The 11,050-nt window shown below is 42.2% G+C and overlaps 1 protein-coding gene across 3 annotated transcripts in view; it reads left to right on the top strand.

Moving 5' to 3' along the window:
* Hmcn1 (hemicentin 1) overlaps positions 1-11,050 on the top strand; it is a 473,399-nt gene that overhangs the window by 339,212 nt on the left and 123,137 nt on the right. For all 3 annotated transcript variants that reach the window (XM_031384523.1, XM_031384530.1, XM_031384516.1), the window contains 5 exons: positions 803-964; positions 2,979-3,260; positions 6,658-6,825; positions 9,710-9,823; positions 10,761-10,847. In XM_031384523.1, the coding sequence (XP_031240383.1) occupies positions 803-964; positions 2,979-3,260; positions 6,658-6,825; positions 9,710-9,823; positions 10,761-10,847 (813 nt within the window). The remainder of the gene's footprint in view (positions 1-802; positions 965-2,978; positions 3,261-6,657; positions 6,826-9,709; positions 9,824-10,760; positions 10,848-11,050) is intronic.

The following is an 11,050-nucleotide window of genomic DNA, read 5'->3' as shown; positions in this document are numbered from 1 at the left end:
TTCATGTCCTTCTTAAGTTCCTCTATCAGCATTGTGAGATATGATTTTAGATCCAATTCTTGCTTTCCGGTGTTTTGGAATATCCAGGACTTGCTGCAGTGGGAGTATGAAGCCAAGTAGTCTTGGTTTCTGTTGGTAGGATTCTTGCGTTTGCCTTTCACCATCTCTTGATTTTTGGTGTTAGATGTTCTTAGTGACTCTGACCAGGGCTTGTCCTGTCCCTGATGCCCTGCAAGACCCCTGAGATTTGTGGGGCCTGTGCCTCCCAGATGGCTGCTCTGGTCTTAGAAACTCACAGGAGAGAAGATGGCGGCTCTCACCAGAGACTCTGGGTCAAGGCGGTCCCTGGAAGCAGGCCCTCCACTTGCAAGGAAGGGGCAGCTAAGGTCGCTGATCCACCTCTGTCACTTGGAAGCTGAGAGGATCCTGTCCCTGCCGCCCTGCAGCTCCCCTGTGACTCTTGGGGCCTGTGCCTCCTGGCTGGCTGCTCCCGGCTTAGGAACTCACTGGACGGAGACCATATCCATGCTTTTTAATCAAATGTATTAATCATCAAGTGTCTACCATTCAAAGAATTATTGTTTTCTTCATGAATGTCCTTAAATTATTTTCTAAAGTAAACATTTATGGCAGTTTTACGACATAAGTAGCTGTGTACATTTTCATTAGCAAATATTTATCCCATAGTTGTCTACCTTTCAGTTACTTAAATTAGTAATTAAATAAGTAAGTTCCTATCTGAGCATGTATCTAAAAGCTGCACATTTTTGCCTTGGATTCCTCCATTTGAATTTTATTACAGGTTCTCTGGTGTTGGCTGACTCTGCGGGACGTGTTCACATTTTATCTGGTGGCAGACGGTTACAAATTTCAATCGCTGAGAAAGCAGATGCAGGACTCTACACATGTGTGGCATCCAATGTGGCTGGAGTTGCAAAGAAAGAGTATAACCTGCAAGTGTATAGTAAGTTATTGACCTCCTCAACCTCTGGGTACACAGTTCTTCTGAAGATTTTTATCTCTCCTTCTAGTTCTCTTTAGAACTGTAAGAGTATAGTATATATAATAGTATAGCTATACCTTGCATGTGGTATAAATCATGCTGACATAACCAGAGATCAGTCACTTCCTTTGGGCCATTATTTATCCATCAATCCAGTTGTTCATTCCCCATCATCCCACCAGTAACAGACACATGGAGGTGGTTACAATATATTGGGTGGGAGGAATATGTAGAAAGGGAAGAGAGGGAATTACACTTAATAATATTTGTTGTTGATAGAGTGTTTTTTGTTTCATTGTAGTTATTGCTTTGTATGTTTTGATAAATTCTCATGTAGCCCAATCTTGTCTTAAATTTGGTATATACTTGAATGACCTTTAGCTTTTTATCCTCCTGTTTCCTTCTCCTGAGCTGGGACTACAGGCATGTGCTAGCACACATGCATGCTATACAAGTACTACCCACTAACTAAGCTACAGCCTCAGGCTTAGATTATATTTCAAATATATAAAATTTTTTATTTGAAAAGAATATGTCAACTATAACCTGTGCAACATTTTAGAGTGCATTTTGTCACTTAATCTTTATATGCATCTCTAATAAGGGAAAGATGTTGCTTTTAGCTTGCACATTCGGGAATTCAAACATATTTTCATGGTTGATCAAAGTTATGTGACTTATGTGTGGGAAAACTGTCCCTAGAACACGGGTTCACTGACACGGGTCCATTTTTTTCCAAACACATATGAGTGCAAATTGGCTGAGTTCTACTTTCTAGTTCTTAGACTCATTATCGATTAGGTAAGGTCAGCTGCATAGGAACAGAACAGACTATCAATGGAATAAACTGGAAGTCTCCTTCCTCCCACAAGGAGACAGCTGAGGCTGGCAGCTGACCTCTGGCTTCATGACAGCTGAGGCTGGCAGCTGGTCTCCGGCTCCATGGCAGCTGAGGCTGGCAGCTGGTCTCTGGCTCCATGACAGCGGAGGCTGGCAGCTGGTCTCTGGCTCCATGGCAGCTGAAGCTGGCAGCTGGTCTCTGGCTCCATGACAGCTGAGGCTGGCAGCTGGTCTCTGGCTCCATGACAGCTGAGGCTGGCAGCTGGTCTCTGGCTCCATGACTTTCTACCCCTTCCTTCGTGGTACTGCAGATGGTTGCTGTATCTGTTACATTAAATCCACACTGAACACAAGAAAAGGAAAGGGTATTAATATTTTTGCTTTATATCAAGAGAGCCCAGCCCCCATGGGGCCTCTCTTTAAACATTAAAGGGTTGAATTATGTTTTAAAAAATGCATGTCTATCTCATTAGTATGCATATGGCCTTTGTCTTTGGTAAGTGATAAATTATGTACATACTAAAGAATTATTTTAAAATAAGTTTATTTATGATTTATTATCAGCAAGTGTTTGGTTTGTATACCAGTTTTATGTGCCTACGTATCCAGAGTCACATAGAACTTTATCGGGTGCAGAGGAATCCCTAGTGAAACAAGTTGAGAAGCCCAAAGTTACCACATCCACTGTAGTACTAGGAACATTTCTGTGAATCAGAGTTATAATTGACAAATTCAGTTACTGTATCATTTCTTTAAAAATATAGTATTCTTTTCCTCCTGGGTCAATAGTTTTCTTTTAGGTATTAACCCACTTAGAAACAAAAGAATTGTACTTCACAATGTGCTCATAATTTATTATATAATCATGCAGTTTGTTGTTTTGATTCATTTTTAGTAGTTAATATATTGACATTGCACTGCGTTTAACTTGGGACTGATTATGTAGCTCATCTGGTAGTGTTTCTCTAGCGTGCAACCGCATAACATACAACCAGGGTGTGGAGGCACATTCCCATTGTCCTGGTTCTTTAGAGTGAAAGCAAGAGGAGCAGAAGTTCAAAGTTCAAAGTCCTATTAGACTTGAAGCACACATTTCCTGTATTGTTTCTCACTCTCTCTTTTCCACTCCCCAAAGTCCGACCATCGATAGCTAACAGTGGTGGCCACCGCCCTGAGATTACTGTCATCCGTGGGAAAAGTATTTCCTTGGAGTGTGAGGTGCAGGGTATTCCTCAGCCAACGGTGACCTGGATGAAAGATGGCCGCCCCTTGACCAAGGGAAAAGGAGTGGAGATATTGGATGAAGGCCGCATCCTTCAGCTGAAGAATGTCCACATGTCTGACACAGGTCGTTATTTGTGTGTGGCTGTGAATGTAGCAGGAATGACTGACAGAAGATACGACTTAAGTGTTCATGGTGAGTTGAAAGAGAAGCAACCAGATCATTCACAGGATGAGGCAAGCCATTTATCCTGAAAACGCAGACCTCTGAGCTGAATGAATGCCTTTTGTTTGTTTGTTTTTTGTTTGTTTTTTTTCGAGACAGAGTTTCTCTGTATAGCCCTGGCTGTCCTGGAACTCACTCTGTAGACCAGGCTGGCCTCAAACTCAGAAATCCGCCTGCCTCTGTCTCCCAAGTACTGGGATTAAAGGCGTGCACCACCACTGCCTGGCCTGAATGTCTTATATTAGTATCCTACTCATTTTGAAGTTCTTTGAGAGCTTCATTCATATATACAATGAAATACGATCATTAAAACATTCCATCCTCCATTTTCCTTCCAAATCTACCCATATCTCCTCTAGTACCTTTTATCCCAATTTATTATTTTATCGTCATCATCTTTATTCTCTTTTTCTTCTCCTTCCTTCTCCTTCTCCTTCTTCTTCTTTTTAAATGTTCTTTTAATTACAATTTTTTACTTGTTCACTTTATATCCCGCTCACTGATCTCCTTTAAGTCACCCCTCCCATACTCCTTCCCCCATCCCTACTCCCCGTCTCCACTTGCAGATGCCCGCTCTGGATATTCCCCCACCCTGACACTTCAAGTCTCACTTCTTCACTCACTCAGGCCAGACTAGGCAGCCCAGCTAGAAGAACATATCCCACATGCAGCCAACAGCTTTTGGGAAAGCCCCTACTCCAGTTATTGGGGATCTACAGGGAGAACAAGCTGCACGTCTGCTACATATGTGTGGGAAGGTCTAGGTATATGTTCCTTGGTTAGTGGTTCAGACTCAGAGCCAGGTTAATTGACTCTGTTGGACTTCCTGTGGAGTTCCTATCCCCTTCAGGGCCTGCCATCCTTCCTCCTATTCTTCCATAAGAGTCCTCAAGCTTTCTATTCACTGTTTAGCTGTATCTGTCTGAGCTAGCTTCTGGGTGGAGCCTCCCAAAGGGACAACATGTTCCTATCTGTAAGTCCTTCTTCTCCTCTTCCTTTTTCTCTTCCTCTTCCTCTTCTCCCTCCTCCTCCTTCTCCTCCTATTTGTAAGTCCTTCTTCTCTTCTTCTTTTTTCTCCTCCTCTTCCTCTTCTCCCTCCTCCTCCTCCTCCTTTTTCTTCTTCATAAATTACTAAGTCCAAATAGCACTACCCATATGTGCATGGTATGGAACCACGAAGCACTGGAAAACTTCTAGTGGCCACGTCCTCCAAGAATGATTCTCTCTTCCCTGGCAGCTCTTAATTATCAATAGCTCCTTAATAAGACAAAAGGTCTGGAGTTATAGCCACCATCTATGCATGAATTTTTGACTAGCTCTATCTTGTATGGATAGCTCTTGTGCAGATAAATATAGACAGTGTGAGATCCTGAGTGCAAGAAGACAGTGTCCCACCCCCTTCCCTAGTCTCTTCATTTATCTTTCCATGTCTGATTTCATTTTACCCACTGAGACAAACACATATTGGGTGCTCTTTTGCGGATGTATGTAATAACATAGACAAAAATTAAGACAAGCAATCACTGTGTAATTGGCTGACCTGTAATGCACTGTGTAGACACACCAGCTGACATCAATCAACCTACCTCTGCCTCACTAGTGCTGGGCTTAAACACGTGCACTACAAACACCAAATCTGGCTGAATCTTTTAATTATACAATTTTCAAATTCAGATCTTAAATAAAGACTATTTAACATTTGTTGGATCAGTCCCATGGGTATGAGGTATGTGTATTAAAGTCAGATTTAAGATTCTAATGAGAAAATGACAAATTTGGTTCAGGAAGAGGCTAAATATATACAAACTTAAGGTCAACTATTTGTATGCATGCAATTTGATGTATAAATTTAAAATGTATAGAAGCAATGGGAAATTTTAATAGGAACAGATTTTACAGCTTGAATCTCATAAATAAATGAATAAAGCTATGTCTACTGGTGAATATTTATAATTCCAGAACTTTTGAGGCTGTGTTTGGAGGATTATGAGTTCAAATCTAGCCTGGCTCCATAGAGAGTTCCAGACCAACATTATTTACAAAGCCAAATTGTCTCATAATACACCAAAAGGAGATGAATGAAGCTTAGTGTTAACCTCTTACATTTGTGACCAACATGTATGCCAAAGATGCAGGGAACATAATAAAAAGAAAGAAAATTAACATTAAATTTTTGATAAATTGTCTTAAATTTTAAGATTATAACTATTTTTCATTAATTAATTAATTTATTTATTTATTCACCTTTTCACTTTACATAGTAGCCCCCTCCCCACTCTCTTCCTAATACTACCCTGACAAGCCCCTCCCCCATTACTCCCTCCTCTTTCCCTCAGAGAAGGGAAGTCCCCCATAGGTGCCAACCCACCCTGGGACATCTAGTCTTAGCAGGACTAAGTTCATCCTCTCCCACTGAGGCCAGACAAGGAAGCCCAGCTAGAGGAAGGGAATCCAAAGGCAGGCAACAGAGTCAGAGACCAAGCTGCATATCTGCGACAAGTGTGTAAGGGGTCTAGGTCCAGCCCACGCATGCTTTTTGGTTGATGGTTCAGTCTCTGTGGGCCCTCATGGACCCAGGTTAGTTGACTCTATAGGTCTTCTTGTGGTGTCCTTGGCTCCTCCAGTTCCCTCAATTCATCCCCCTACCCCCACTCTTCCACATGACCCTTTAGCTCTGCCTAATGTTTGGCTATGGGTCTCTGCATCTATTTCCATCAGCTGCTGGATGAAGCCTCTTAGAAGGCCCTTATGCAAGCATAGCATATGTCAGGGGTTGGCTCTCACACATGCCATGGGTCTCAGTTCGGCCAGTCATTGGTTGGCCATTCCTTCAATCTCTGCTCCATCTTTATCCCTGCACATCTTGTAGGCAGGACAAACTTTGGATCAAAGCTTTTGTGGGTGGGTTGGTGTCCCCCTCCCTCCATTTGAAGCCCCATCTAGCTACAGGGTGTGGTTACTTCACGCTGCGTATCCCCCACTGCTGAAGGTCTCAGAAGCCTCCCCCGAGACTCCCAGGAGTCTGCCCACTCCCAGTTCATCCCAGAGATGACCCAACCCCCTGATTTTTACTCAGAATCCCATCTATAAGAAGGTTGCGAATCTATATTATTAATCTGTCAGAAAATACGACAAACTCAGAAACTAGCTCACCATTGCTGAAATATCAATTCCAAATCGATTAAAACTGGAAAGCTGTGACGTCTATTTTTATCTGCAGAGTTAACATTGTTATGATTCCTTATTTTGATGACTACTAACCAGAGAAAAGAGAGTTCCTGATAGAAAGAAACTGTTGAGGACTATTGCTTTCTATGTGTCAGCTACCTTACGTTTTATTTCCAGTCACTTTGGTTTTGTCTTCCAGCCCCTCCGAGCATCATAGGGAACCATGGAGTCTCTGAGAATGTCAGTGTGGTGGAAAAGAGTTCTGTATCTCTGGCCTGTGAAGCTTCGGGCATTCCCCTGCCTTCCATAACCTGGCTGAAAGATGGCTGGCCTGTTAGCCTTGGCAACACTGTGAAGATTCTCTCAGGTATTCTCAATGGATAGCCTGATCATCTGGCTACCTTCACGTGGATCCACCTTCATGTGAACCCACCTTCATGCGGATCCACCTTCATGTGAATACACCTTCATGTGGATCCACCTTCATATGGATGCCGTTTCTCTTCTGTTTTCCATTTTTACTGTTTATGTTGTTTCATTTCTTTTCTTCTGATCTGGGTACTTATTATGACACCTACTCATCATATTACACAAACATATTTGAAACATAGCTATGTTGAAAAGGAGTCGGCATCACCTTAGCGATGTATAGCATCCCCCTTGTACTAACTGTCAGCAGATGCCTGACTAATCTGAATGGTACTTACATTTTTAGGAAGAGAGTTCGCTGCATGGTGAGACCTTATCCCTAGTTCAGCTTCTGATAATTTTGTAGGGAAACCTGACTCTCTTAGCCTACATGGGTCAATATAAGCCCAGCAGGAGGGCTTTTGTGGCATGTCAAAGGAATCTACAATTGGCCTATTTTGATAATGGCTATCACATAGACTAAAAAGACAATCGTTCTTTAGCTTTTGACAAAGTTATTCAACTTGGTTAACCTTGGCAGCATCCATGTCCTGTGACTTTTATTAAACTGAAGTGAATTTATCGTGTTGAGCTAGTTACACTGTGCTCACTAAAGTATCTGATACCCACATCCTGGGAAACTCCCTGAATCTATCCTGTGTCCTAGGAGCTTTTCATTTCATAGGACTCTGTCTCTATGGCCCTATAAAGAGCAAAGTAGTGGCAAAGATTTTATTATAGTCTGGCTACCAAAAGCCTGAGCAAGTTGTCTTCTTGCCTCAAAATTATCTTCATTTCTTAACAAAAATAGTTTGGGTTCTATAAAGTTTGAATTTATTAAATGAGGTAACATCAAAGATCACAGAAATAAAAGCGGCATGGCGGAGTGCAGTCGGCTGGCTCCTTCCACATTTACGGGAGTGGTGTTTGGTTTTGCTTAGATTTGTTTTGATTGACCAGCAGCTGGAGATCCCTGAGCAAAGCACATTAGAAGTATTTCACCTTGTGACTGCCAGAGGACCCGTTCAGCTTTACAATCTGGATATGTTTTATGTGATGGATAAATGAGAAGCAGATGAGTGGTCTATGAGCTGCTCACTGGCCTATGAGTGGCCTATGAGCTGCTCCCTGGCCTATGAGCTGCTCCCTGGCCTATGAGTGGCCTATGAGCTGCTCCCTGGCCTATGAGCTGCTCCCTGGTCTATGAGCTGCTCCATGACCTATGAGCTGCTCCCTGGCCTATGAGTGGCCTATGAGCTGCTCCCTGGCCTATAAGTAGCCTATGAGCTGCTCCCTGGCCTATGAGCTGCTCCCTGGCCTATCAGCTGTTCCCTGGCCTATGAGTGGCCTATGAGCTGCTCCCTGGCCTATGAGCTGCTCCCTGGCCTATGAGCTGCTCCCTGGCACTCTGCTGCAGGATTCTGTTCCCTTAAGGCAAATCTTCCTGAGGCTTGTCTGCAAGCAGGACCCTGGTGGCCACCCTATCATTGTCATAGAATTGCCTGTCAAGAACAGATAACTGCCCTAAAATCCGGTAGGAACAAGAAATGCCTTCATACAAGGATATATTGCTGTCATACTCATTTCAGGTTTTCATGAGATTACGCGAGAAGATCAAGGAGCAAAGAGAAAAGAAAGATGGCTGTGGACCTAGTAATGACTCAGATAAATTGTATCACTTTAACACCCCTCAACTGGAACCATATTGCAAACTCACTAATCTGAGCTAGCAATGAGTGGGTGAATCCTTTGAATCCTTTCAGAATTCACAAAAGTGTTTAAAGAAAGAAAACAACCTGTTTATGTTGTTTACTGCTGTTTTGCTGGGAAAAACAAAATTCAATTCAGGAAATCAGCTTTGTTCTTCTTCAAATAAGATATTGCTAAAGTGACCTTCTGGTAAATTGAGAACAGGGAAGCTGTTGGTTAGACAAGTATGCTGTCAGCTTGTCCCTATAGAAGCTGAAAGCAGATGGTAGCTCTTCAACAAGATCCAGGTGAATATTTAAGTGAGAATTTTATGTGTATCAATCAGCATTTTAATACAAATTCAAGGTGCTAAGCAAGAATATGCCTGCCTAAAAATTTATTGATAAATCTGAGTAGTGGCTTTTTCCCCCTGAGATTTTTCATTTGGCGTTCTCGGCTTCCACTGTATCTATAACTTTTAAAAAGGCTTTGCTTTGTCATATTTGCTGACTCCTCTATCTTTGTCCTTTAAGAAAATTTCCTGCCAAATTCCATCTTTTAGCATGTCTCTGTCTATGTGCATTTCCTCTTCGAGCAAAACAGAAAATCAAAATATGGAAAGAATGCAAGGAAGTCACTGTAGTGCCTGTGCCTGGGGTGACCTCTCTAACCCTGTCATTAATGATTCAGGATTTCCAACACGCTGACCTGACAGCCCCAAGTCAGTCCATCTTCATGGCTTACCCTTCTGTGTGTGTGGATGTTACCCTATACAGCCCTATTGCTGACACTTGCATTTTATCTCACAGCTACATTTCATCATCTTTTCCTGAGCATCCGGTCAACACCCACTTATGAAAACGCCAATCAGATCACAGCCCTGTTTTATACATGCAGCTCCCTCTTCACCTTCAGCAAACACTAAATTCCTTAGCATGACTTCCAAGGGCACACAAAACCTGGCCAAACTTTATCCGACTTCATCTGCCCTTTCCCACACCCATTTCCCTGTAGATAGTACTACCATCCCTGCCTTATAACTCTATCACTTCACACTTAACAACAGCAGTTTTCTCAGCAAAACTCCATTTCTCACTTGGTGCCACCTGGAACTATATTTATCTTGAAGTCATCTGGTGCTCTGCTTTTTCCAGGAGGCAGGATGCTGCGGTTGATGCAGACCAGACCAGAAGATGCTGGCCAATACACTTGTATTGTAAGGAATGTAGCTGGTGAAGACAGGAAAGCGTTTGGACTTTCAGTATTAGGTACTTGCACACTTTGCAGTATCTAAGGGGAAATACAATTGGCCACAATGCATTCTGGACACAGGGTAAAAACTGTATTCACAGCTGGAATTTATACCTATGTGTTCTTTGGCCTGCGGACTATGATTCTTGGCAAGGTTTCAGCATTACAGTTATTTGGAGGAAATGAGTCCACTTCAACTGCCAAACTGCCTTGTGCCAGTTCAAAACTGCTCAGAAATGTCCTAAGACCCTCTGTATCTTGCTCAAAGTGAGAGACCTTACTCACTTATCTGTGGACACATTCTGCCTTAGTTTAATTTATATTGCTGCAATAAAGTAATCGAGTAAGTTGGGGGAGAAAGGATGTATTTTAAGCCACCATATGAGGTCACAGCCCATCACTGTGGAAAGTCAAGGTAGCAGAAACTTGAAATTATTTACATGCATAGCCAAGAGCAGAAAGAGACTGAAGGCCTGTTTGCACAGACTCTCTTACAGAGAGAGTCTCTCTTACAGAGTCACTCCTAAAGAGGTTTTCACCTTCTTAAAGAGTCCAGGAATCAAACCCAGGGACTACTGCCATCCAGAGAGGATGGGTCCTCCCACTTCAATTATCGTAATCAATACAATCCTCAGAGCCATGCCCAGAGGCACAGTCCTTCATTGCAACTCATTTCCACAGGATTAGAGATAGTGTCAAATTAACAAGTCAATGTAACCATCACACATTTTATTCATATTATTTAAATTACAACTTAATGCATCAAAATGGGATTCATAATAACTTTACAGAATGGGTGAAAACTAGACTTGGTAAAAAAATAAACAAACAAACAAACAAACAAACAAAAACGCTCTGACATGCTATGAAGAAAATTTGCTTGAAGTTTAGGCCCTTGTCCTTGCTGATAGAGCTGTAACTTACTTGTCCCGTGTCTTTGTGTGTTTGTCTTAGTTCCTCCTCACATTGTGGGTGAGAACACACTGGAAGATGTCAAGATTAAAGAGAAACAGAGTGTTACATTGACTTGTGAAGTGAAAGGTAAGGAGTGAGTTCTTGGAATTCTAGAACTTGCTGCCCACAACGAACATTATTGTTTGCAGAATATATGCATGTGGCGTATGTCTTAATCACCAGGGTAAGTGTAGCCACCATAATAGGATTCGAAATTGAATCCTGGTGTAGTGTACCTGGGTGAAGAGCAATAGGGAATCTTGCAGATGCAATGAAAATTAAAAAAAAAA

Source organism: Mastomys coucha, unplaced genomic scaffold (genome assembly GCF_008632895.1).
Source record: "Mastomys coucha isolate ucsf_1 unplaced genomic scaffold, UCSF_Mcou_1 pScaffold1, whole genome shotgun sequence".
Taxonomy (NCBI): domain Eukaryota; kingdom Metazoa; phylum Chordata; class Mammalia; order Rodentia; family Muridae; genus Mastomys; species Mastomys coucha.
Note: the sequence above shows the minus strand (reverse complement) of the source record. Positions and strands in the feature narration are given on the sequence as shown.